This window comes from Lethenteron reissneri, chromosome 22 (assembly GCF_015708825.2).
Source record: "Lethenteron reissneri isolate LAM-NWPU_2019-01 chromosome 22, ASM1570882v1, whole genome shotgun sequence".
Taxonomy (NCBI): Eukaryota; Metazoa; Chordata; class Hyperoartia; order Petromyzontiformes; family Petromyzontidae; genus Lethenteron; species Lethenteron reissneri.
The window spans coordinates 3,083,209-3,108,955 of NC_083800.1; the positions used below are offsets into that span (position 1 = coordinate 3,083,209).

Below are 25,747 nucleotides of genomic sequence, written 5' to 3' on the forward strand. Positions count from 1 at the left end.
GATTGTTTTGAGTGACTGGAATGCATTGCCTGTTCTCTGCAGATCTTTGACATTTATCAAACATTTGTTTTCGAAAAGTAGGTTGAATTAACAAAATCCCTTTGGCTTATGTTACCGCGTGAAAAAATGTAATATGTTTAATATCAGACTCAAAGGCGGGGGGGGGGGGGGGCATCGTTGCCTGGAGGAGGCCGGATGTGTGAGCGGCGCCTTTCGCGTGTCGTCGTACAGCAAAAGAAGGGCTCGGAGAAGCTGCCCAACCGCTTCACGAGCGCGCCAAACCTGAGCCAGCTGGAGGCAGCGCATTCAAGCTTGGCGGCAGGCAACGCCGGCAACCAGGGCGGCGGTAGCATGCTGCAGACAGCCCTCTCCAATGGGCCGAGCCGGCTCAGCCCCATCCCCAGCCTGCCCACGCACGAGCGAGCGTTCCCGCTTGCGCGCCCGCTCCCTCCGCCCGCAGCCATGGTATCGGGCGACCACAAGAAGTCGCTCAGGTAAGTGCCCCAGAATGAGACCGATTGATGCAGCGGCATAGCGTGGATGGGGCAATGGGCCCCGATGCAGAGAATGAGATTGGCGGCCCCCTGTCTCATTTTTGCCCTCTTCGTAGCCCGGCACATGGGCCCCTGCGGCTCGTGGGCTTCGGTGCAGTTGCACTGCCTGCACACTCAATAGCTACGCCACTGGATTGAAAGGATGTAAGGAACTAGAGGAAATGAAGGGAGAGGATAAGCACGTGTTTTCCTGGCCTTCTTTGTATATCTGTCTCCAGCTCTTCTGGTGCAGATGTATCGCCTGCGGTGTTTTTTGGCCATATTTAAGATACAAAGGCCTTGTGTTGAATGCGAAAGTGCGATGATGGAATAAACTAGCTGCTGCTCTACGTGTGTGGTGTTGTGATATGTTAACCTTGATATTAAAAGTTGGTCCCTCCACGAGCCGGACTGCATGCATGCATTGCTCTGCCGTTAACTGCCTTTACCGTCCCCTGCCTCTAAACCCACCACGTGACCCCCTGCCCTTCCCCCCTCCCTAGATTCCGGGCGGTGCCCCCAGCGCTGCCTGTGTGCTGGGAGGCTGAGCCGAATTCCCCTGCATCCTGACCCTGCGCTTTGTTTGTCCGTTCTGAAGACGAGCTTGCACGTGTGCCCTGCACACCATTAACCTGGGCTCCCAGCCTCCGTAACAAGCACTATTATATCTTTTGTGAAACCGCATTGGCAGTGATGGACAAGCACAAATAAGAAAAAACTCGAGATATTCGTCAACAAAACTGCCTTAAAGTGGGAAAAATTTACATTTTTGGCAATGACCCTTTTTCATAGCAGAGTTGTTACGTAGCAGAGTTGCTGCGAAGAAGGGTCATTGCTTGAAATGTCACCTTTAAAGTGTGTTTTTCCCTTTACAGGACAGTTGAGTTGTTCGTTATTTCAACAAGCACTTACTTTGCTCATCAAATTTAGTCAAACTCTGGAACAATTACAAGCATTTTACTATGAGTGTTCGTTCAATTCACCTATTTTCTTAAAGCATGTCTTCCATTCAGAGTTTCAATGAACCAATAAAAAGGTACATTTGAACGGGTCAAGGTTAAACTGTGTTGTCTTAGAACCACCCCTTAAGTTTCTGCCAAAAGAGGAAGCACTACAATATTTTATTTGCTTTCATGCCTGAGTGTGCATGTGCCTGTTTAAACATCAAAGTGATGTTTTACTGTGATTCGCATTATGTGAATTACATTTTCCAAGCTCATTCACCTTTTATTGCTTCATAAATTAACAGAGTATGAAGCTTGTAAATTATTATTTTAACGATCTGAATGATTTTTTTATGCTACTGTATTGAATGTTGTAACTTTGCACAAACGTTAGCTAGATCTGACCTATACACCTCTTTTTGGGTTGGGTTTTTAAAAACAAAAAATTATTTGACTACCCCAAAACACATTACACTCTACTATGGTATGCAAAAGTGCCTGTTTGGGAGTTTGTTAATGCATGTGGTTTGATAATTGCTTTTTCAATAAACTGCAAGGGCATGAACAGCTTGCAAGGTGTGGCTGGTGTATTTTTTCCCCCTCATTGGTTTTAAGGTGTCAATTTACCTCTTGCTCGGTCTTCTACTCATTGCACAAGTTAATATCGATTAATCAAGTCGTGGTGTGTAACACTATACCGTCGTCATGCTAACAGGCTACAAAGCTATGTTTTAAAATATATATATTGTTTTTAACTGAAACGTGCTGTGTTGGTGCATACACGTGTACTGTCTTTACTGCCCTTTTCTTTTTAGCTCCATCCCGGATGAGGCCGCTCTGGAGGTTGGATGTGACCCGCAGCGCGAGGAGTGGTTTACACGTTATTTCTCCTTCTGAACAGTGCGCCCACCAGCTGCCGCTCAGCATCAGCGGGGATTTTCCACTTTTTTCTACGTGGTTTAATCCCCAAGCATGAATTACAACAGCGTTCATCGGGGGCTGTAAATTGTGTATAAAAAAACCCTAAAGATGCGTTGACAAATGTGTTAATATAATAAAATTGTCATTTTGCTAATATGTGCAGTGTTACGCTCAAGTAAATAGAATTAGTATTGTTGCAGGATGTGTATGTTTAAAAAAATGTACATAATGCTGTATTGAAAACCTTAAAGGACTTTATCCGTTGCCAGACAGTATTATTGCTTCGTCGATCATTGTAATGTATGTGTGTTTAATCTAACCACTTGAAACAACAATAATTCATACAAAATGCTTACATTTATTTAAAAAACACTGTAATATTTGGTGCATGGACACATGCAGATGTCATTGTGTATTGTATGATGCCCAGGGATTAATTTCAGCCAGGTATATCTGGGTCAGCGACCTAGGAGATGATTCTGCGTATGCATCCTGTGGTCGTGACTACTAGCCTGTCACGTAACCACTCCAGTCTCCAAACGACCCAGACAATATTCATTGAGAAAAAATGTACATAATGCTGTAATATAGTATTCGGTGGGAAATGTAATCCTGCTGATGCCTTAAGTCATGTATTTTCCTAGTTTGAATTCAGCACAACTCAGATGTAAGCTGGTCCTCTGCATCTACGTTAGGTGATCCACATGGAGATGGGTATCTGACATCAGTTTATTTCCAATATAGTATACACACTACGGTACACTTCACAGAAGTTCCTAGACTGTTGGATTTTGATGCTATACCTCCAATGCTTTGTACAACTGACATTTAATATTTCCTAAACATAGAATGTTCGAAATAATATTTTGCTGTGAACTAATATAGAATGTTAACTATGCAGTGGTAGTAATTTAAATGCTTGACGTTTGCACATTATTAGGTGGGTGCTCTCAATTGAATGCCATAGCAAATACTTCTTGTAGCATTTGATGCTTTGTATGGAAGAGAAGACAAGCGTGCTACTGCCAAGTCTACTGACTATGAAATTGAATGTCAATGCTTAAAAAGATCAACAGGAAAGCGATGTTGTAAACAGGCCTGTACGCAGTGTACCTCCATAAGCACGTGTATTGTAGGTGTAGCAAACATACTTGTCTGGTTTGCGTTCCTTTGAAACCCCTGTGCTATGCTGTTCCACAAGGATCCATCCTTGGCCCCCTCTGCGTTCAATACATCTCCTCCCGCTTGGTAAAATAATTGTCAGTTCTTTACGTCGACCATCAACATCCAGCTCAACATCGCCACCGACTCCACGAACCCTTTGTGAAAAACACTGTGCTCATTGAGGAGGAGTTGGCAAAGCATCCCAATGCTAAACTCATGGAAAAGAGTTGAGAATCAGTGAGGCTGTCGTGGTAACATATAAACAATACATTTATTTGCCTCATATGGCATCCACGACACAACACGTGGACTGATGTTTATATACATATGCAATTTGAGATTGACCATGTTATGAATGTAGAAAACTGAAAATCGTCTGGTCACGGGGTTGGTCTGTTGCAGTAGTGGCCATTACTTCACTCCTAATCCACACCTGGATCGCAAGAAGATTTGTTTGTTGATCTCAAGATCAAATTAGAACAATATCATCGGCATTTAATAGCGGCGTGGGTCTGAGCTGGTAAAATAAAACAAAAATAGTGTAGTGGCTTTGGCTACATGGGCGACAATATTTTCCTTATAGGCGAGCACGTGACTCGCAGGTCAGAGTCACGTGGTGTGCTGAAGGTTGAGATGCACGCGGACCTCGGATATTTGAATTCTAATCGATAACCAACCGTTAAAAGAACAAAAAAATCACACATTTAGCTTAAGTAACATGAATCTGGAGTTAATGCCAGAATGCATTTTCGTGTGTTGTATTGTTGGCTGTGTTTAAATGTTCAGTTACTATAGAAAATTATAGTTAAAGAGCGGTTGGAATGTTGCGTAAAGCTAAATGTTTAACGATCGCATAAAGTAGCTTTGCTCGTTTACTGAAAATGTTTTTTGTAATTGTTGACCATAGCTTCCTGGTGAATCGATTATCTGAACCGGTCCTGGTTCTCCCCTAGGTCGACTCAGCCCCAAATGAGTACCTGGTGTGCTGTGGTGTAAGCAACGCCACTGGGGAGACAAAGGCGGCCGGGCGTGGTGCTGGCCACCAACCCCCTCGTGCCGTGTCGGCCTTCATAGGTGCTACTCGCTAACAGCACTTGCCCCAACAGTCTGTTACAGGCTATACAGGGGATCATTGTATTTGGTGTAATTGGCCACCAATGATCTATTGTGTTATTAATTGAATTTTTGCTCAATTCTACGATAATAAATGCGATGTATATATACTACTATCTCGTTGCCACAAGTGGACACGTGTATTCAATGAATAAGTGCACACTTTGTATATATTGTTCTGTGTATACAATTCCCCGGCATGGTATGTTTGGATGTCAATAAAATCGAATTGTTTTCGTGAAAGTTTTTGGTGTGGCCAATCAAGTAATGTTATTACATCAAATTCGACTGCTCTTTTAGTCCAAACTCGTCTGTCTCCCCATATAGAATTACCGTACATAAAGGAACCTATAAATGGCTTTGCATTTATAACTGTGCTGTAATCTCGGGCAAAAATAAAACGTTGAACAATTGTTTGGTACTGAACTCAATAGAATATACATACAGATTAATACTAACAACCCAGTTAATACTAATAGGGGTTTTCCCCTTTTTTTCTGGCAACAAAACTGACACCTTTTGCAAGGAATCATGCTTACATTAACCACAATACTTGCAGTCAAATGCAAACAAAAAACAATACTTTGATAATTTGTTGCCAGAAAAAAGGGGAAAACCCCTATTAGTATATTTTGGAACTGGTAAAGGAGGTCCCATGATGAACCCAGTTAATGTACATAACTAAACTTGCCTGAGTTTAAAGAGGAAATGCAGTACTGTAATATACAATACCTGTCAACCCTTTATCAGTGCCGACCTTATTAGACCAATTCAGACCGTATTGGTCACCCCGTGCCCTTATAAATCTCAACGTTCATCCTACAAAGTCCCATCACAAAAGAGAAACACAAATATATGTTTTTGTTGCTCGTATTGAAAAGTCTATGCCGTATGGACATGACAACTAAATTTCCATGTAAAAGAATACGGGGTAAACCGTAGGGGTTGACAGGTATGGTATTGTAGTGTAAAGTAGTGGTGTGGAGTGTAAAGTAGTGGTGTGTAGTGTATAGTAGTGTATGTAGTGTATAGTTGTGTGTAGTGTATAGCAGTGTAGTGTATTGCAGTGTATAGTAGTGTACTGTGTAGTAGTATAGTTTGTATTAAATCTAGATTTAGACCTCCCGTGACTGCAGGAATTCATATTCTTTGGGTCTTTCGATAATGTCACGTATATAGGTTCAAAGAAATTAACAAAAACTACTTGAAAATAACAAAAACACTTGTTATTTTCTTTGAACCTATCGACGTGACTTTACCGAAAGACCCAAATAATAGTTTGTATTAGTGTAGTGTGTAGTGTATAGTAGTGGAGTGTATAGTAGTGTAGTGTGTAATGTATAGTAGTGGAGTGTATAGTAGTGTATAATGTATGGTAGTGGAGTGTATAGTAGTGTAGTGTGTAATGTATAGTAGTGGAGTGTATAGTAGTGTATAATGTATGGTAGTGGAGTGTATAGTAGTGTAGTGTGTAATGTATAGTAGTGGAGTGTATAGTAGTGTATAATGTATGGTAGTGGAGTGTATAGTAGTGTAGTATATAATGTATAGTAGTGGAGTGTGTAATGTATGGTAGTGGAGTGTGTGGTGTATAGTAGTGTAGTGTTTAGTAGCGTAGTGTGCAGTGTATAGTATCGTAGTGTGTAGTGTAGTGTAACATAGTACCGTAATATATAACATAATCTTTTAAAATATGACTTTTACTTAACAAATACCCAATATCGGGGGGGGGGGGGCGGGGTGGTAACATTGCAGTGTTTAGATTTGAAGCTTTCGTGACTGCAAGGATTCATACTTTTAGTTTTTTTTCGGTAAAGTCAGATAGGTAAAACACTTTTTTTCTTGTGTCGCCTCCGAAATGTCGTGATTTAATTTAGTTTTTTCATGTATTTTATTTTATTAATTGTTTTACCTACGTGACTTTATCGAAAAAAAACAAAGAGTATATTGCAGTGTTTATTGTCGATGAAGAGGAGCGAGTCACGTGACGCGCTCATTCGCCATGGCGGGCCCGGGCCCGAGCAGTGAGTCCCACAGCACTCGCGCGTTTTAATCTTTTTTAAAATATTACGATTTCTAATTAATTATTACATTATTTAGACGGTTGTTGTTTCCCCCCACCACCACACTCACACACAAAAACTGAAATGTGCGTGTGTCACGCGTTTTAAATATAATTAAACAGATGCGCGTACTGCTGAGGCCTACCCGCAGGCTTTTATTTTTTACTTTTCGTTGTAACGCTGAGAATTTACGCGCGTTTTAAATTTTATTTCCGTTGCGTATAATTGGTTTTTAAGTCGCCGTCGTTTAGGGGAAAGCGCTTTACGTTGTACAAGCGTTTGGGGAAAATTCTACTCTGTATAATTCGCTTTATTGCAAAAGCCGCGCGAGTACGATTCTTAGGTTTCTCCGCTGTAAATCTTAAAATCGCCTTAACTATTTAACAACATTGAGGTGTTTATTACGCATTGGTAGTGCCTCGTTTGTTGGATGTCTCGTATTTTCCCTCTTTCATCTGTAAAGGCTATTTTGTCTCGTTTGTACAGGGTGGTCTAGATGTATTGTGACCCCCCCCCTACATTGACCCCTCACCCCCCCCAAAATTGACCCCCCCACCACTCCACATTGACCCCTCACTTTTCGCTGATAAGACATCGGAGTATCGAAGGCCGTCACACCGCCTGCATACAAGAAGTGTTTTCACATTTTCTGTATTCATCATCAGACCTCCTTTGCCAGTACCAAAATATAATAATAGGGGTTTCCCCACTTTTTTCTGGCAACAAAACTGAAAACCTTTTCACAAGGATTCATGTCTGCATTAACCACAATACTTGCAGTCAAAATGGGTTTGTAAAAAGGTTTCAGTTTTGTTGCCAGAAAAAAGGTGAAAAACTCTTGTTATTATATTTTCTGTATTGTCAGGGGCCGCACGAAAGGCCACCAGGGGGCCCCCGGTAGCCCCCGGACCTTGCAATGAAGAGCATCGCTGATTGTCGTAGCCGTCATTACTTACTCTCTCCCCTGTTCAGTCTCCTCTTTGCGGTCTATATTGTCGTTTGTATGCACGTATTGTATACCTTGTATCGTGGGCCTAGTTTGTACCGCTCCGTGTGTATTCTCATCTCATTGTGGCCGTACTGCCTTGTTTGTACATGCTGTTTTTCATTTGTACCGTCTCATGCGCTTTAAACAGTACTGTCTACCCCCGTTCTGTTGTCTTCTGGTCTGCATTGTCACATGCACTGTCTTCACTCCATCGGCTCATATGTGTTGTATCTTATCTAGCTGTCTACGCGCTGTTTCTAGTAGTCTGTACTGCGAGTACTTTACGTCACGTCTATTCTGTCTCGTTCTGTTTTCACTTTATTGGCACTTTCATGTCTCAGTGTACTGTCTAATTCTGTCTCATTCGTTCCCCCATTAGCCTGAATGAATGTAAAATTATTGATGCCCCACAACACAGTTCGATGCATATGAGTGATTCACGCATCTTTGCATGCTTGTTACGATCACTAATCCTCACTGTGTTTTATCTGCCGTTAGAACACAAGCTACAAAATGTGGGGCCTCAGGAGGAGTGGTCTATCCGGGAAAAATTGTGCCTCGCCTCCTCCGTCATGCGAAGTGGCGATCAAAACTGGTTTGTATTATTCGATGCTATTGTATTTGGAGCCCACGTAGCCGAGGCTGCGTAACTACGGTCATGGGCTTAGAGGCTATGATCATAAGGGTGGGTATACAGGTAGGAACAACAGTTCCACACTGCCCACCAGGGATTATTTGTCTGTTGTGCATAGCCCCTCCCAAACATGTAGTACGCTCCCGGATTGGTTGAAGTGCATCACGTGACCGCGAGCTTTCTGTCGTGCACGAATGCGCTGTCCAACCAAGTTCCTACCTGCCCACTCTTAAGGAACGTGTTGATGAAGCCGGCTTTGGTGGACAGCAGAGGGAAGCGCAAGCACAAACCATTGTTCACCAGCCTTTTGCCCGTCCAAGGACGACGGGTGTATTTAATTAAATCTGAAACTTGCAAGCGAAAAGCAGACCGCGACGTGATATTTATTGCATCAATTCGTGTGCAATTTGTAAGGGCGCGGTGACACAGACTTATTTCATTTAAAGGTTATAATCCCTTGTTCATCACGACATCCTTTTTATTTCGATGTCTCAATAGCGTAACGGAGATCGCGTGATGTGAGGATTCTACCTTTGTAGTGAGGGTTGTAAGTTGACGCTGAGGAGGGGGGAGGAGGCGCCTCGCCCCCCCATGTGGAGTGACAATTTTTATTCACTTTATTATTATTAGTTTTCTATGTACGTGACTTTACCGAAAGAACCAAAGAATACTGTTCATGAGTATTAATGAGGGGGGCTGGCCGATGTGGAGTGACGTCACGCACGGGACACACAGAGATTCTTGGCTCATTGTAGTAGTAAATAATATAGTTTTTTTAGTTAGATAGCGTCAATATAAATGTGTCGTTAAACCCGCCATCACCCAATTAGTAAGGTTTATCACTTAAATGGAACATGCCGATTTTAAATGTTGCGGATTTGCTCTCCAACACACTGGTGTGCTCTACTAGTAATGGATTGTCATGTTCTGTTTACGTGACAAACCTTACTAATTGGCTGTGTCAGGTGTTGACGGGTTTAACGACACATTTATACTTACGCGATCTAACCCATAAAACCTATATTATGGATGATATTGTTAGCGAAAGCCAACGTGTTAAATTGACAAACCATTGTTGTACTCCACTATGCTCCGACATCTACGCTTTACAATTCATGTTGACCAGCAAAGTGAAGTTGGATCAAATAACCCTGACTGCGTGAAGAGGCCCTCATCCACCAGTGTGTACGGTACATGATAATTCAAATAAAATAATGTTGTGTGTCCTTACATGCTTGACTGGTTGTGTGTGAAACAGGGTCTCCGTAAGTCGAGCAATCAAGCCGTTTGCAGAACCCGGGAGGCCTCCAGACTGGTTCTCACAAAAGGTGAGACTTGCAGCCATAGTTACACCAGAGGTCGCAAACGGGTTTTGATTCCTTACCCGTACTCGGCCGCACCAGGGTCGCAAACGGGTAGCCGGGTATCGGGTAGGGTACGGGTATCGGTTACCTGATTGCGACGTCTGGGATGAAGCCATGTTGCAGGCGCGGGTGGGTTGATTCTAGGAACTTGAATTGTGAGAAGAGACAAGACGTTGGGAAATGAGTGACAAACGGTTACTCACCAGTGACTCACGGCCTACCCGTACCCGTACCCGGCCGCACCAGGGTCGCAAACGGGTACCCGTAGCCGGCCGGGTACGGGTAGCCGGGTATCGGGTAGGGTACGGGTATCGGGTACCCGGTTGCGACCTCTGAGTTACACTCCACCTTTATTTGTTTATATGTAAATTTGTTCTTTGAGAATTTGCATTCCCTTTGTTCTTTTTTACACTTCGAAGTAACATTTTATTTCCTTTCCGCAGCACTGTGCATCTCAGTATTCTGAACTACTGGAAACTACAGAGACACCTAAGTAAGACTATTTTTCCCATTCTTGAAAATAGTTGGCACATGTTTACATTGTAGTTTTAAATGTTTACATTTTGCATCTTTTGTATGGCGTTTTAAAAAAAGAAATGAGCTACAATTGTACTTATGTAAGGCATTCCACGGCATCCGGGGTTACCTGATTGGAGGCCACTTGTGTCACCATAATGCGTGTGTATTGGTCAGTCATCGGTGATATTTACATGAATTGTGTTCAAGACAGACAGAATAATTTTAGTGCAAACAACGAAGTGAAGGATGCATGGACTTTGCCAGTTTTGATATTGACTGAAATCATTGAACTGTTGAATGGCAGGCGCAAGAGGGGTGAGCGTGGAGAAGTGGTGGAAACCATTGAAGATGTGATCGTTAAGAAGCTCACCGTTGAACGAATTGAAGAGCTAACAAAAAGCATTCGCGACATACAAGAACGATACAAGTGTGTACTGCTTTCAGACACTCCAACCTATACCACCACCATTACACACGGATTCTCATTTTTGTTAGCATGGTGTGCGGTGGACTGATTTTCTTTTTACCCCACAGAAAATTAAAACATGAATTGGAACTGGTTCAGAACGGGCAGTTGGACCATAATCTGCATGAAATCTGGAACGACATTGTCGCGTGAGTTTTTACTTATCATGTCTTTAATATGAATACACTCCGCCTCAGTTTAGTTTTGTGACAATAATCGGATTGTATTTGCAGTCGAAAGAAACAAGATGAAGAAGAGGCGGAAGCGAAAAGGAAAGCTGTAGAAGAAGCATATCAAGGTAATGAGTGAAAAACTGATTTTCACATTAGCAAAAGCTTTTTAAACGTTTACTTTTTGTGTGAAGGTTTTGTACCCATTTAATACAACAATGCATTCTGGTGTCTGCTATTCACAGCTCGCATGGCAATCAAAAATGCCCCCAAGAGACCATTGGCTAGCATTCGTACCTTGTCAGCAGATCCCACAACTTCTGGCCTCGACTCTCCAAGCTCTGACGTGGCTTCCGGAAGTGACGTGGTTATGGCACAAGTAAGAACATTCTTTATTGGAACTGTAAAATACGTTCGGTTTGAGTTGATAAGCTACTTAACTCTTGTTCTTGTGGTATCACATCGTAAATTAATGCTTGAACAGTTTTAAGGTAGTGCCACCTTCCAAAATGTGGTAAGTGAAATGAGGTCGAACATATTATTGCCGTGAAATAATATCTAAAATAAACGCACATTTTCCCAAAATGGTTTCGCTTTAGAAAATGATAACTGCATGTACCAAGGAGATACTTGAATAATAACTTGGAAATATTTATAAACATTAACAATAAACTTGTATTTGAAAATGCTGACTTCGCAAGTAGTTTTCAAAACAACTGTTTAGAAAAGTAAGTGGGCTTGGGAAGAATACGTCGCAAGAAGGGGATGATGGCCAGTGGTTGAGACGGACGGAAGCCGGAAGTAGGCAACACGCCTGAGAGGACTTCCACCAAGATGATGGAGCGATGATATCAGCTCCTGTGCAGCAAGTGCTGAGTGGATTGTTATATTGCAGAACCGTGAGAGATAGCGACATCTTGAAGAAGCTTTCATCCTGCAGTGGACTGATCATGGCTGATGATGATTTGAAACAAGAATCTAACAGCGTTTCTTTGTTCTCATTCAGCCTCCTTTGGGTGGCATTGCGGTGACGACACCAGCAGTTTCATCTCCTGTGACTTCGACTCCCACTGCGGTGCCTGGGATTGACGATTCACTAGCAAAGAAAGCAGCAACCATAGATGTACAGAAACCGAGCCCCCCACAGTCGCCGCTGACTGAGCTTCTGCGTAAAAACGGGATTCCATCCTTCGGCACCGTAACCTCGGTAAGGTTACACCGTCACCTCATTACCAAAAAAAAAAACCCACCTTGTTTGGCATTAACACTGCCGTGCATACTGGAAAAATAGAAAATATGTTGGCATTTGAGGCACTGACCCTTGCTCATGATATGCTCTTATATTATAAGGGAGTGTTATTGATGAACATTATGAGTTTTCTTTGTATACTACTGATACTGTAGTTTCTTATTTTTTTTATATTCTGTTTAACCTCATAGCTATTACGAAAATATGGGAAATGTTATGGCACTTTTGTAACTCTTGATTAAGCTAAATCAAGCTTTTGACATATATCGTGGGAGATGGTGGCACATTAACAACAAGAACAACCGCCATTCGACACTAAGTGGCGGTGACGTCACCACGGCGATTGTGCCAGGCTATGTGCACATAAAGGCCACGTGAAGTGTCGAACGCCTGCTAGTAGTTCACGGGACGGACCCAGGTGCCGTGGGTTGACTGACTGAGATGACTGGCCGATGCACCATCTGTGCCCCCTACTATGCCAATTTGGCACATTGCACACTGTGTTACAAACTTGATCACCAGTGGCAAGTGGTATCTGCATGCATCCTTGGTCTCCACTTAGCTGTTTCGGCCTGAAATTAGTTCCTGGTGTGTTCATCAACATCAGCATGAGGGATACAAAAATGTCTGCTTCTGGTGTTGGCACTTCCAACCCCTCGTGAGCAATGCTCACCTGAATATATGCTCACGACAGAAATTGTCTGAACAATTCATTTAGCTAAACACCCCACGTCTTTGTCTTTGTTGCCATGTCTAGGAAAAGTGTGGTGAGGGCACTTTTGCAGAAACGGGCATTGAAGCTGATACTGTTCCTCTTCATGAAATGCCCATCACCCCATCCCCTATCCTTACCATAACACCTGGCCCTCCATCTGCAGGTGAACACAACAGTGCACCACACACTTCGTATTTTGTCACTGACACATTGCACAAATTCCTCTGCTTCTTCGTCTCTGTGCCGTCAGTTGGAGCTCTTACCTTGCAACGCCTGTAGATGTTTTATTCTTCTGCATTATTTGGTTCCAGCTCATCATCACACACTTACATGTTGACATTAAAACATATGAAGTTTACTTCTCGGTTATTTCATTGTTGTGCAAAAGGTTTGGAGGGCTGTTAGCATCTTATTAGGATACTGAGAAATAGTATAACATATGCGAGCTGTTTAGCAATCCCTTGGCAAGGGTTTTACCTATGCTTTGAGTGTAATTATTGGATTTTATCGTAGTTTGTATTCTATCTATATCACAAGTGTAGTTATTATTGGTTTTTACTCCATTTCGATTACATTTTAGCGATACTTGAGCATTTCTAATAAATTTTACATGAAGCGCTTTGAGATAGTTTGATATGAAAGGCGCTTGATAAAGTAAAGATTAGATTATTATTGGTCGGTTACACTTTTTGGTCTTTTTCCTTTCATAATCCAGTGGCACCAACTCTGTCCAAACTGCTGGAATCTGGGCTGTCTGCAGTGCCAATTCCTGCAGCAATCGCCGTTTTCCAGACACCGCCAATGGAAGCGCCTGCGGTTGCACTCAGGATCCCGGAGATTCCTGAGCCCAGTCCGGTGCTGAAACAAGCTCAGGAGGAAGCAGGCAAAGGTAAAATATTGCATTTCTAATGTATGTTTTTGCACATTTGTAAATTGTGATTTTTTTTACAATGGCAGTTAATTTTTTTTTAATGGCTGAGTTATTTTTTCATGGTTATTGAATTCACGTTATCTTTGAATTCTCTAATTTTTCGGGTTTCCCTTTTACAATTGTTCCTCATTCTTCGCCGTGTATTTCAGTCTTGGCAAATGAAAGCGATGTACAAATGAGCGTCACCGTCGTGGGACAAAGGCTGTTGCTTCCCTGCGAGAGCAATGCGCACGTTGCCGTTGTCACGGCCCCTCCGGCGGCGGAGGTTCCTGCCGCCGAAATGGCGCCCCAAGAAGTTAATGCGGCCGCTTTGACGACGGACGCCACAGCAGCAGCATCTGAGCCAGCAGTGACATTGGCAGAGGAAATTATTCCACAGCCGAAAAGCGAACTCGCTCCCCCTGCGCTTCCCAAGGCTGAGGTCAGTGTCATATCTAATCACATTGAGATTGTCGTCTTAGCTATAAAAGGCTCTTCATGAATCCATCTTGGCATGGATTACACTGGTCAACACACTTTTTCTGGCATGAGGCATTCCAACGGTTTTAATGTAATTTTGGGGTGCTGATTCCAAATCTGGCATCAGTTTTTGTCTATCACATCAGGTTTTTGAGATATCAAATATTGCATTTTCAATAATAACTGCAGAAGAAAAATATTAAATAAATGTGGATATCTACATGAAATGATATTATAAACACACTATCCTAAAAATACAGCACCATATTGTTACTGACTCGCAACAACTTGCAATCATAAGTGACAGAGTTCATTTCGGGTAAAATCAATGAAAATGGGGTATGCCGATAGCATAAAAATGAGATGTGATAGAGCAAATCTGAGATCAGATTTGGAATCAGCACCCTGAAATTAGTCTAAAACAGCTGCAAAAGTCCAGGCCAGAATTTTTTGTTGTTGTTGACCAGTGTTATATTGTTGGCCAAGTGCAAGAGCTGCCAATGTCTTGTGCGTTTGAGCAGGTGGTGCCAGAGGCAGCGAGGGTCGAAGTTCAGCCACTAGCGGAGGTTTTGACCGAACAGCCGCAAGTGGAGGAGGTGGTGGTGGAGTCTCTGCAGCAGGCACTCGTGCCTCAAGCGGAGGACGCGGCGATGGGCGATGGGGATGGGGATGTGCTCGGCGAGATGGAGGATGGGGAGCAGGACATTGATATTCCCCTTGGAAGTGAGGAGGAGAAGGCATTGTTAGAGGAGCAGAGCCCCCCATCTCATCCGGAAGTACGTCTCCGATGCAGCTGGCATCATTAAAATTGCATTGCCATGGACTTTGTACACAAAATTATTACATTATACACCATGAGCAGACGAGTGTGTGCAGAACAAACACTTTTGTAAAAAATCAGCTTTGTATTAAATAGTTTACGTAACTTACATTTGTATAATGTATACAGTTGCAACATAAACATTTGTAATAGCAGTTGTGAATGTTGCTGTGTTTTTTTTTGCTGCAGATTCAGATTGCTCAGGAGGAAGAAGGAATGGCGGAGGAGATATTTTCTACTCCACCTGAAACGCCTGCACCCATGCCCACTCCCATGCCCACTCCCATGCCCACTCCGATTTCCACTCCCATATCTACTCCCATACCAACATCTACACCATTGCCCATACCCACTCCTGTGCCCACTCCTGTGCCCACTCCTGTGGCCACTCCTGTGGCCACTCCCGTGGCCACTCCCGTGGCCACCCCCGTGGCCACCCCCGTGGCCACCCCCGTGGCCACCCCCATAGTCATCCCCGTGGCCACCTCCATGCCGACACCAATGGTCACACCCATGCCCACCCCGATGGCCACACCCATGCCCACCCCAATGGCCACACCCATTTCCACCCTGATGTCCACACCCATGCCCACACCCTTGCCCACCCCGATGCCCACCCCGATGTCCACACCTGCACGTGATACTTCACCCACGCCCTTGCCCACACCCAACCAAGAAGAGCTCAAGCCAAGTCTGGTGCAGCCCTTTATGGTACCTGTTTCACTTTTTTTTTGTATCCACAAGTGTTTGCTCGTGTTCTTGAGTTTGTTTTGGCATAAAAAAAATCCTGGCTGTATTTTAACCACAGACAGTAAAATTTTGTTGCAACGCACAGGTGACCAGGAGATGACGGTGTGGGTTTTTGTTATCTCTGCATATGTATGGGTTTTTTTAAAGGGCACTCTGGGTTCCTGCTACATGCAGGATTTCGTTTTAAAATGAAGTTAGCCAAACCTTTAGTGCAGGATCCTGCTCAGAGTTTTGGAACCTAGTGATAGTTTTGAAAAGAACTAAATTATGTTTGTATTTTTACAGCCGCCTCCCGAGGTAAAGGAAGAAATAGCAGTCGAAGCGGCAAAACTATCTCCACCCGTGGAACCGGTTCCCCAGGTCAAGTGTGAAGCAGCTGATCCCCCGGCTGAGCAATTGGCATCACCCAAAGTCCAGGCACACACGTCCCCACAGCCGACCTCGCCTGTAACTCAACCCAAAGATGAAACGGAGATCCAAGCTGCAGACCCAGCTACGGAGGGCGTGGTTGAGGATGTTGAACAGAGGAAAAATGAGCAGCCTAACCTGGAGGCGACGGCACAGACTGAGCCCCTTGTTGATGTAGAAAACAAGCGTGAGGGCACGACTGAGGTTTCAGAGGAGGTGGAGACGCACCAGATTCCAGACATTGTTCCCGAAGAAGAGGAGGACGACGAGGTGACTGTGAAAAAGGACGAGCCAGACCCGGAGGGGACCAAGCAAGAGCAGGCAAGAATCCAGGACTGCCGCCCAATGTCGCTGCATAAGTACAGATTAAGTGATCGTAATTTTATTTCATGAGAATATATCCATTGGACGAAAGATTATACCGACTAAAGGAAATTGGTAGCACTGTGTGATGAAACCGCCGGTGAGTTTTGTATTGAATCTCATGGCTCACATGTCTCAACTGGCTCTGAGCCCCACCTTTACTAACTCACACTGACCAGGGTGGTGACGTACGGTCAAACAACTCCCATGGTTGAAATTGATAAAAGGGGGCCTTCATCCAGCATAGGATTGACAAAGGGCTATTAAAGTATTTTTAAACGAGACTTTTTTTTATATTTAGCAGACCACTTAGTTGAGCCCTGAAATTTATTTTTTATAATTGTCTTTTGATATGGATTACATTTTTGTTATGCAAAAACAAAGTAGCTGACACATTTGTGCCAACCGCTAATTGCTTTCCTCGGCTATCGGAGAAAGCTTGGTCTAAGACTACCTTTACCAAGTGAACGATGCTTTTCCAGCCTGCGTTTCCCTAACTCTGTGTGGCTTAAGGTTTAGCGAGCTAAAACAAAGAGGCTTAAAACTTCCTATAAGTGTATTCACCTGGTTATGCGTAAACTTTATGATCGTACGCCATGTTGTGTTGGCACAGGCAGTGCCTTCTGATCCAGCCTCTCCAGCGAGCAGCACCAGCTCCAAGGTACCAAGCGAAGACACTCCGCTGGGCATACGCAGGAAGCCAGGCCGCCCAAGTGAGCTACCATCCCTTACCGCGTGGCGATATACTCCACAACTTTGATCCGTACATTTGCAATCTTTTATCACTGTAGCTTGGAGCTGTAAAAATGCATCAATGGAAATCTATGGATATTAATTCTCGACCCAAACAATACATGCATTAAATTGCTCCACAGCTTTTTAATCATGCAAAGTATAAATATGCATTTTAAAACCCAGTTTCTGAGCACAAGCCCAAAACGTCAGGTGACGTCAGTTAACTTGCACGATCTGACCCACAAATCATTGCTGAATCATTATATTGGTCACTAAAGGCTACGTGTTATATAGTTAATACGTTTCTTGATTTTAGGAAAGTCATAAGAGCTTGGAAAGCTATTGGTCACTCGCATTTTTTTCATTAAGCAAATTTCAAGGATAATGTTTTTTTGCGTTATAATATCAATATAACGCCCATTGACTTATGGGAAATTGATTTATCCTACATTAAATGAATTTTTTTATCATTCTGTTTTTTTTGTTTTCGTTGTTTCTCGGTTTATTTAGTTAAAGCCAGGCTTGTTTAATCCCACCAGGAGATGCTTCTGTTTAAATAACACGGTGCACTTTTGCTGTGACTCTTGACAGTATCAAATCATGTAGATAAGTGCTTAATACTTTTACGTGTGAAAATAGAACATCAGCTTTTAATTCTCTGTATTCTTTTACAGATAAAAGAAGCATGGTCAAAAAGATTGTGAAACTGCAGCAAAAGGTGAACAAAGTTGACAAGCCACACACGCATCGCTTAACTACATTGGGTGTACGTGAATAATGCTACTCTTGCTGTGACGTGGAGTCCACCCCATATTTTTATAATTGCAACGATCTTCTGCTTCTAAAGCCCCGAAGCGCACCATTTACATCAGATTAGGGAGACGTCCCTCACCGACCCGGTCAAGACCTCGCCGCTGCCGTCATCCTGGATACATCAAATTGGCCTTGACTCCTCCCCTGTTGCTGTTATTGAGACTTGGGAACGAGGGCCGACGCAGAGGTCCTCACGGATAAACGTAAAGGACCTCGGCTGTCCAAGCAAAGTGATGATGATGATGATAAATTGATATTGATGATGAATAATGAAATTTGGGGGTGGCTATCACCTGCGCGCAGGAGGTGGGCAGCGAGGCCGGTAGCATCGAGGAGGAGCGTAGCGAGACGGACATTCTGGAGGTGATGGAGCATGGAGCCAGTGAGAGCGAGGACGGCTCCAGCATGCACAACACGCTGCACATGCCCTCCACCAGCCTCACCGACTCGGTGCCCAACAGCCCTGCCTCCTCGCAGTTGTACGTCTCGCTCACTCCCACCATCACCACAGCTCCACACCACTGTAACATTGTTAATTTTTTAGATATTTTCCCCGTAAGTTTATGACATTTGTGCTATCGGTATGGTGTCATGAAATGTAGCATCCGTTCAGATGTCACTCAGAGCAGCGGTGAACCTTTGTGTTAGAGAACGGTCCTTGGAAGCGGATACTATAGAGCTACCTGTGAAATCCATTCAGGTGACCTCTGATACACACAGTAGGAGGCACACTTCTCCTCCTGCTTTGGCACTGAGGGAAATGTTGATTGCATGAGAAACTATATTTTGGGGGGTACTTTACCCAAATCAAATGCAGCACCACATTTATTGTGTTAGTGTTTTTGTGTGCAGTCATCGCTCCCCTGGCTGAGAGCATCAACGTTCTATATTTAAGAACCTGGTTTTAATAACAGGTGGCTTCCTGGATTTGAACGCAGAATTTTATTTTTGTGAGCTCAATGTTTCTTCCTCTTTCTAGTCACTCAGCCACCTGTGGGTGAAATTTCAATTATTACATTCCCACTGTTAAAATATACGCACTTTCAACACACACGGATTTAACTAATTTGATGAGCGTAGTTTCTAGGAGTGGTCAGGAGCTTGTTGCGATGCAGAAATCTCTAAAATTCAGCTTAACCTCTTTCGGGTTCCAGCCCAGGGCCTTGATGCCATCGTCTGGAGTGCTTCCACAACCACGTCGCTTCTGAGCCTGGCAACGAACTCCTGACTGCTCTTGGGAGCCACTATCATCATGTAATTCATGCCATGCTAAGTACGGTTTACATATTTAACTTAGTAAATCAGTGTTTTGGGCTGCATGGACGATTCTACAGCAGATTTAATCGGTGGTAATGTTGTAAATTACCTTAACCGACCGGCAATGATCAGCTCAGTAATGTCTGGCCAAACAACTCCCATGATATGGGGGAGGCCTTTATCCTGCAGTGGATGAACAAAGAGGGCTGTAAATGATCCAATTCACATCATTCTTTTGTTGCTATTTGTTATTGTTTTTTTAATGGACACATTAAGACCTTAAAGAATACAGCTTGTTTAATGTTACTATTTTATAACAGGAGGATGTACAGTAAAACCTTGGATTGCGAGTAACTTGGTCTGCGAGTGTTTTGCAAGACGAGCAATTTTTTAAAATAAATATTAATTTGATAAACGAGCGAGGTCTTGCAATACGAGTAGTACGTGTATACGCTTTGTCTGCCGAGCGCCACGTGATCACAACTGATATACGAGTGCTTTTATATACGAGTGCTTTGGATTACAAGCACGTTTCCGGAACGAATTATGCTCGCAATCCAAGGTTTTACTGTATATTCATCTTTATGGAAAAAAAACACATTTGCCTTGTACAAAGCCTTGGTCCTTTCTGGGAGAATATCGAGATGTTTAGATGACATGGTCTTCGTTTCTTTCTGCTGACGCATCGTGACGTGCTTGTTATTTTGTTTAGCTCCATTGGCAGTGAAGATCCAGAAGCACTCCAAGCTCAGAAAATTTGGAAAAAGTCCATCATGCTGGTTTGGCGGGCAGCGGCCAACCACAAGTAAGTGTGCTTATCAAAACAATTATGTTTAATCAACTTTCTAAGCATGTGCTCATTTTCCAATATAGTTGTGGGCTGTGTCCTATGAATATCTTTACATATCTTGCACCTACAAAATGATGCATCGACGATTTTTATTTTGACTCTCAATGTGTCCTTTTTTTCAGGTATGCCAACGTTTTCTTACAACCGGTGACCAACGACATTGCCCCTGGCTATCACTCCATAGTCCACAGGTGCGCTTGCACATGTTTTGAAAAGCAGATTGTACCCGAATAAAATTGCTGCTGAATTAGCATCATATATATCCTCTCGCATCACATTTCTCACAAAGCCATCAAACGCATTTTCTGTTTACAAATGTCTTCAAATGCTTATTCCAACATGAGTTTTGCTCGCATTTGAATACATACTCGTCCGTGCAATGTTCTAAATTATTTTCACATGATGGACTGCACCCCCCAGGCCTATGGACCTGTCGACCATCAAGAAGAACATTGAAAATGGCGCAATCCGCACCACGGCCGAGTTCCAGCGTGACGTCATGCTCATGTTCCAGAACGCCATAATGTACAACAGCTCGGACCACGACGTGTTTCACATGGCCGTGGAGATGCAGCGGGATGTCATGGAGCATGTGCAGGTAGTGACGCGCGACCGGCTCGTCCGCTGCGTGCGGTGGGTTCGCGTACAGCTGGAGGAAACAAAATGTGTAAAGATCACACAAAATCTGCCAGTGTATTGAGTTCAAGGCATTGTTTATAAATGGGATGTTTGTATTTTTATGGATTGATGGTCTCTTTTAAGTCCATCTTTTGTTGCAGCATTAGGTTTGTTATAAAAACTGCTAAATATCCATTCTCACTTTTTTTCGAGCAGCAATTCCTGGCGACCCAGCTGATTATGCAGACGTCAGAATCGAGTGTGGGCGCTAAGGTTCTGCGGGGTCGAGACCCAGCCAAGAAGCAAGAGTCCCTGGAGAAGGTATGCATGAGTGTGATCGCAAACATCTGACGAATCCTTGAATGAAAAATAATCCTGTTGCCAAACATGTTTTTCCTCAGACAGCAGCATTTTTTCTTTTGAACGTTTCAAAATTCGTAGCGACAAACACTCAATTGTGCCTTTGTTTTCACCACCACTTTTTATGTTGCCTTCATGAAATGCTCCTTTGCAGCCAAATGCATGTGCGCCCTGGAAGTCTGGGTTGTAAAATATAAGGGCAGCTGAGTGAGCGGATGGACCCATGGCTGGTGCTGGGGGGACGGACAGGCGTGGAGTGTGTGTGTGTTGTGAGCTTGTGCGAGATCGACAGCTTGTGCGTGTGTCTGGATATCGATGCGCTAAGCGTGGGTTGTGTGTGTCGCACACAGGTGCATGCGCAGACACTGTCTCACAGGTTTGCCGTCTCGCGAGCGTCGGCTTTCTCCATGACCAGTAGCAGGGGTGGCAGTCTGACGCAACCACATGTTTGTAATTATGCACGATCAAATACAATGCATTTTTTGTGCTTCGATTTTTCGCTTCAGTTTCTTAATTCTCTTGGTTTTTTTGCTTTGCAATTAAGCTACGCATCATGGAGTTGCAAATTAAATGTAACTCGCCGTCTTTGCCTTAACATAACCGAAAGCCGGAAAAAAATGCTTTGTCAAGTCTTGAATGATTCCAATAATTCTCTCATTCCCTTCTCCTTGGCGTTGCAGCAATATATTCTGAAATGCTTGAGGCACAAGCTGCTGGAGCAAAGATTTTAATTCATGTTTTTTTACCTAACATTATACCAACTTTGCTGGACGTCCTATAAAATATTGTCGTTTTTTTCGTCACAGGACATCCTCAGTATGGGCTCTCCTGCATTCCTGCTGTCCTTATTTGTAAGTATGCACCTGTGTTCACGATAATCTGTTAGTCACTGTGTGTGTGAGCATGCAATGTGTGCATGCTTATGGGCTTTTATCATCAGCCCCACTAAAACAAAGTACTTACCTGGGTATTTGATGGCCTCAAATACTTTTCCCCTTCAACTCTCCATGTGAAGAGAATGGAGGCGTTTCTAGTCCTGGACTGTGTGTTTATATGACCAGCTCTAGTCGAGTGACATTTCTTTTCAACGCTGTGTGGCAGCTACCTGGCCTATTTCTGCATACAAAGCTATAAGTATTTTTGGCCACTGGTTACGAAACATGGACCCTTTTAAAGGAACATCTGCATTGGTTTGAAATATTGTGGCTGACCTACCTATGATCCCTTTTCGGTTCAACCAGACTTGATTTGTGTGAGGAGCTTCCAGATCTTGAAAAGATTTAGCCACAGTCCCATTAATGAGCTCTGGCAGGCAAGGCTTCATTGGCTGGGTCATGAAGCCCACATGCTCAGCTATTGGCTGCCCACGCAGCTTCTGTTTGGCCAGATTGAGCGGGCTAAACAGGCATGGCTCAGGCTAGAGAAGAGATGGGCTGACTTGTTACAAAAGAATGTGGAGCTGATTGGACTGGCTGATAATCAACCTCTGGAGGAGGCTTGTGAAGGGTGCAATTAGGTAGTTGGAGGCAATTGCCTTCCAACAACAATGGAGGACAGAGGAGCAACACTCACAGCAACGAGCAGAGCACCGGGTGGCAAAGGCACAGGAAGTTATCACACTGGGAAGCACAGGTGGTGCATCTTTGGTCATCTCAATCCGTTAACCCATAACGGGTCTATCCCATGACCTGCCAGTGAGCCTTTCAGACTTCATGTGGTCCCTAAGTGCATCTAGCCTGGCGCAAGCATAGTGATAGCGTCACCACCAATTAATGGTGAAAGGCGGCTTATTGTATCGATATATACTGTATTTGAGAGTAGGCCTCGGCAAGATAAGGTAAAAGGTAAAAACAACGAGCCTACCTTTACCACCCTACCTTTTACCTTACCACAATATAATCACTCTACCCTTACCTTTTACCCTTTAGCAAGGTAAGGTAAAAGGTCAAAAGCAACGAGCCTACCTTTACCCTACCTGTTACAAATTACCCGATTACAGGGTAATTACTGGGGTACTACACATGAAAAAAGGTTTATAACAGGTAAATGTTAGGTAGAGCGCTTTATTCATATAGAATACTCTCAATGATTTCAATTTTAAATGGAGGCCACGGACTGCGCCACGGAGCTTTTAGCGAGCGGTAAACAAGGTATTTACCGGGTAATACTTCGCGCTACATTTACCCTACCCTTTACCTTACCCCTTGGCATGTCGACACTTTTTTACCCTTTTACCGGGTAAAAAGGGTATATTACCTTACCTTGCCGAGAACAATTTGAGAGTGATTGTGTGTTGTGCTTAAGTATATTTTGTATGAGTGTGATATTATGCTTTTTGTTTTGTACGGCACTTTTAAAAGCGAGAGTGTTACACCGCACAAGTGGTGTTTGCAAAGGTAATACTTGACCTTTGCCAATGACTCTCTGTCCAGGATGTGGGCACGAGGGGGCGGCGGTCTGCCATTGAGGCTGACATGAAGATGAAGAAGTAGGGAAGGATGCTCGTCACTGTTTTACCCGCAGCTGGTGGATGTTCATCACCAGGCCATCACGAAAAGGACAAAGGCCAAGTTCTCACTTAGTTTCCTCTATCGTATGTGTACGGCCTTGGCAACGGTTAGCCACTTGGTCTTGAAACTTAATTTTAGCCCACTAGGTTTTAACCCGTGAGGAAAAATCTGCATTGTAGGTTCAAATTGTTCACAGATAATTGTAAATTGTCAGAGCTGTGGAGCAACCATTCATCGCAAACATTCATCGCAAACATCTTTGACTAATAATTCTATGCGTATTGTTCATTACATACTGATTGACATTACAATATTACAAATTAGCAAAGTTACATTTCCCACATGATATTTTCAACAGCATCAACATTTGATTAAATTCTGTATCCATTGGTAGGTATCAGACAAATGTACTTGTGACAGTTCAACTATAATAGATACATGTTTTAAGCCACTGACTGGCTGTATTCCCAATGCTTTGTTAAGCTGGATAGTGCTCTAAATATGTAACCACAAGACCATAATGTTATCTTGAATGTTACCACAGTCATTAATCATTGTCACAACGTAGCTGGAGATGCTCGCGTTCATTTTGGCATGCAGATATTTTACGATGTGTTTTCTCCGCCCCTTTTGAGTATCGGCCAGGGGAAAGGGAGAATGTATATTTTGTTTCATGTTAACGAGCACTGCCCTCGCATTTGCGCCGGATTCACAGCCCGGGGTCGAGCTTGGGTTGTATGACGTCAGTACGCACCAACCACGCTCGACGCTGTGGGATGATGGTGATGCCCCCACCCCCACGTGCCAGCCAGCGATTTTTTTTGTTATTTCTAATATCGTATGATGTATTGTAGTTTTAAGGTTTTGTACAGAACATGTTTTTTTTAAGTCTTACATTTGGAGAGGACCATTAGAAGAGAGACAAGGCTGTGATGTTGAGATGCTTATATTGTTGAAATGGTGTAAATTTGTTTTGTGTTTATTTGAAAAATGTATATGCTTAATGTGTACTGAACGTTGGATAAAATAAATGTTGCATTCTAATGTGTGTGTTGAATAACTTCATTGGTAACACTTTGCATATTGGCGTGCTTATTGGTTATAAAAATTGAGCCAGAAAGTATATTCTTTGTTTTTAGATTTTCTAAAACCTGTGGATAGATTGTGTCCATTTGATATTTATGCTAGGTGAAGGCCCCCATTTGACCTTGATATTCATTACCTCTCTTGCAGTGGAGTATGTTTTACCCTCGTTTACAAGTTGGTTAATGTCTACAAATATTTGGTCTACATTTGCATGGTTTCTTCAACGGAGCACTGCTTTGCTGACAATAAGTAACGAGAGTGGACAGATGCACCCATGTTTTGATCCCCAGCAGTTGGTGAGACAGAAATGTATATTCACCGACCTGTCCTGAACAGCATGGTAAGTAAAATTTGTTGACCTAAAGCATTCGTGACGACAGAAATTCTTATTCTTGGGTCTACGTGACTACCGAAAGACTTAAGAATATAAGTAAAATATGGTCAAACACCACCCATGGCCAACAAACCATAGCCATCAGACACCAGCAGCTCTGGATCACCAGTCATGGCACTCGCTGCAAGGTGAAAGTGGAGGGGATGTTTAAATAATGCTGTTTAACAAGAAGATGCCTTTGGATTAGATGATTGCTCATACAGCACAGTAACTGTGGTGAATCAATCTTTGTTGATTTGGGTACAGTATTGAGTGTAATGCATTGAAATATTTGGACTCTGAGGTAAGCAGAGGGTAACTTTTTCATAAATCCCGAACTGCAATACAACTTTCCATGTAATACATCAGAACGAATTTACAACACTTTAAACTTTAGTTTGAAATTTAAAAATACACAACTTATTTACAGAGTAGGAACTGCCATTAAGTTGGTGATGATACAAAAATTAGCCTAGCAAGCAAACTGTGATCTCTCCCAGGCTATTCACAGAAACAAGATATTTTACAGAAAAGTTTCATAAATATAGGGATTCACCGTGTGTTTATGACA

The 25,747-nt window shown here is 43.1% G+C and overlaps 2 protein-coding genes across 7 annotated transcripts in view; both read left to right on the forward strand.

The window, feature by feature from the left end:
* Positions 1 to 5,058, forward strand: part of FAM184A (family with sequence similarity 184 member A) — a 49,314-nt gene extending 44,256 nt beyond the window's left edge. Inside the window, exons 21-22 of one of the 3 annotated variants that reach the window (XM_061556342.1) lie at positions 232 to 494; positions 2,293 to 5,058. In XM_061556342.1, the coding sequence (XP_061412326.1) occupies positions 232 to 494; positions 2,293 to 2,374 (345 nt within the window). In that variant the 3' untranslated portion in view covers positions 2,375 to 5,058. Of the gene's footprint in view, positions 1 to 231; positions 495 to 1,036; positions 2,046 to 2,292 lie in introns of those variants that run through there. The other 2 variants (XM_061556344.1, XM_061556343.1) reach the window with 2 other exon arrangements.
* Positions 5,059 to 6,664: 1,606 nt separating this feature from the next.
* BRD8 (bromodomain containing 8) lies at positions 6,665 to 24,755 on the forward strand. 4 transcript variants are annotated; one of them, XM_061556354.1, is made up of 25 exons: positions 6,665 to 6,699; positions 8,225 to 8,321; positions 9,619 to 9,688; positions 10,168 to 10,217; positions 10,548 to 10,670; positions 10,778 to 10,858; positions 10,943 to 11,007; positions 11,125 to 11,258; positions 11,886 to 12,086; positions 12,886 to 13,006; positions 13,559 to 13,732; positions 13,924 to 14,195; positions 14,755 to 15,009; positions 15,243 to 15,764; positions 16,089 to 16,532; positions 17,188 to 17,287; positions 17,984 to 18,027; positions 18,426 to 18,601; positions 20,092 to 20,184; positions 20,352 to 20,420; positions 20,650 to 20,827; positions 21,064 to 21,168; positions 21,558 to 21,657; positions 22,014 to 22,058; positions 23,640 to 24,755. In XM_061556354.1, coding segments are annotated over exons 1-24 (3,498 nt in total). In that variant the 5' UTR covers positions 6,665 to 6,677; the 3' UTR covers positions 22,016 to 22,058; positions 23,640 to 24,755. The 4 variants fall into 4 exon arrangements, with proteins under 4 accessions (XP_061412338.1, XP_061412335.1, XP_061412336.1 ...); XM_061556351.1 differs by having other exon boundaries at positions 21,558 to 21,653; XM_061556352.1 differs by having other exon boundaries at positions 13,604 to 13,732; positions 21,558 to 21,653.
* Positions 24,756 to 25,747: the final 992 nt, after the last annotated feature.

What these genes read in the sequence shown, in the direction of transcription:
- BRD8 (XM_061556351.1), top strand. Translation starts at nt 6,678, where the DNA reads ATGGCGGGCCCGGGCCCGAGCA. An exon ending in AGGGGACCAAGCAAGAGCAG is followed by an intron (nt 16,533 to 17,187) that starts GCAAGAATCCAG and finishes GTGTTGGCACAG; the next exon opens with GCAGTGCCTTCTGATCCAGC. An exon ending in AGCAAGAGTCCCTGGAGAAG is followed by an intron (nt 21,169 to 21,557) that starts GTATGCATGAGT and finishes TGTCGCACACAG; the next exon opens with GTGCATGCGCAGACACTGTC.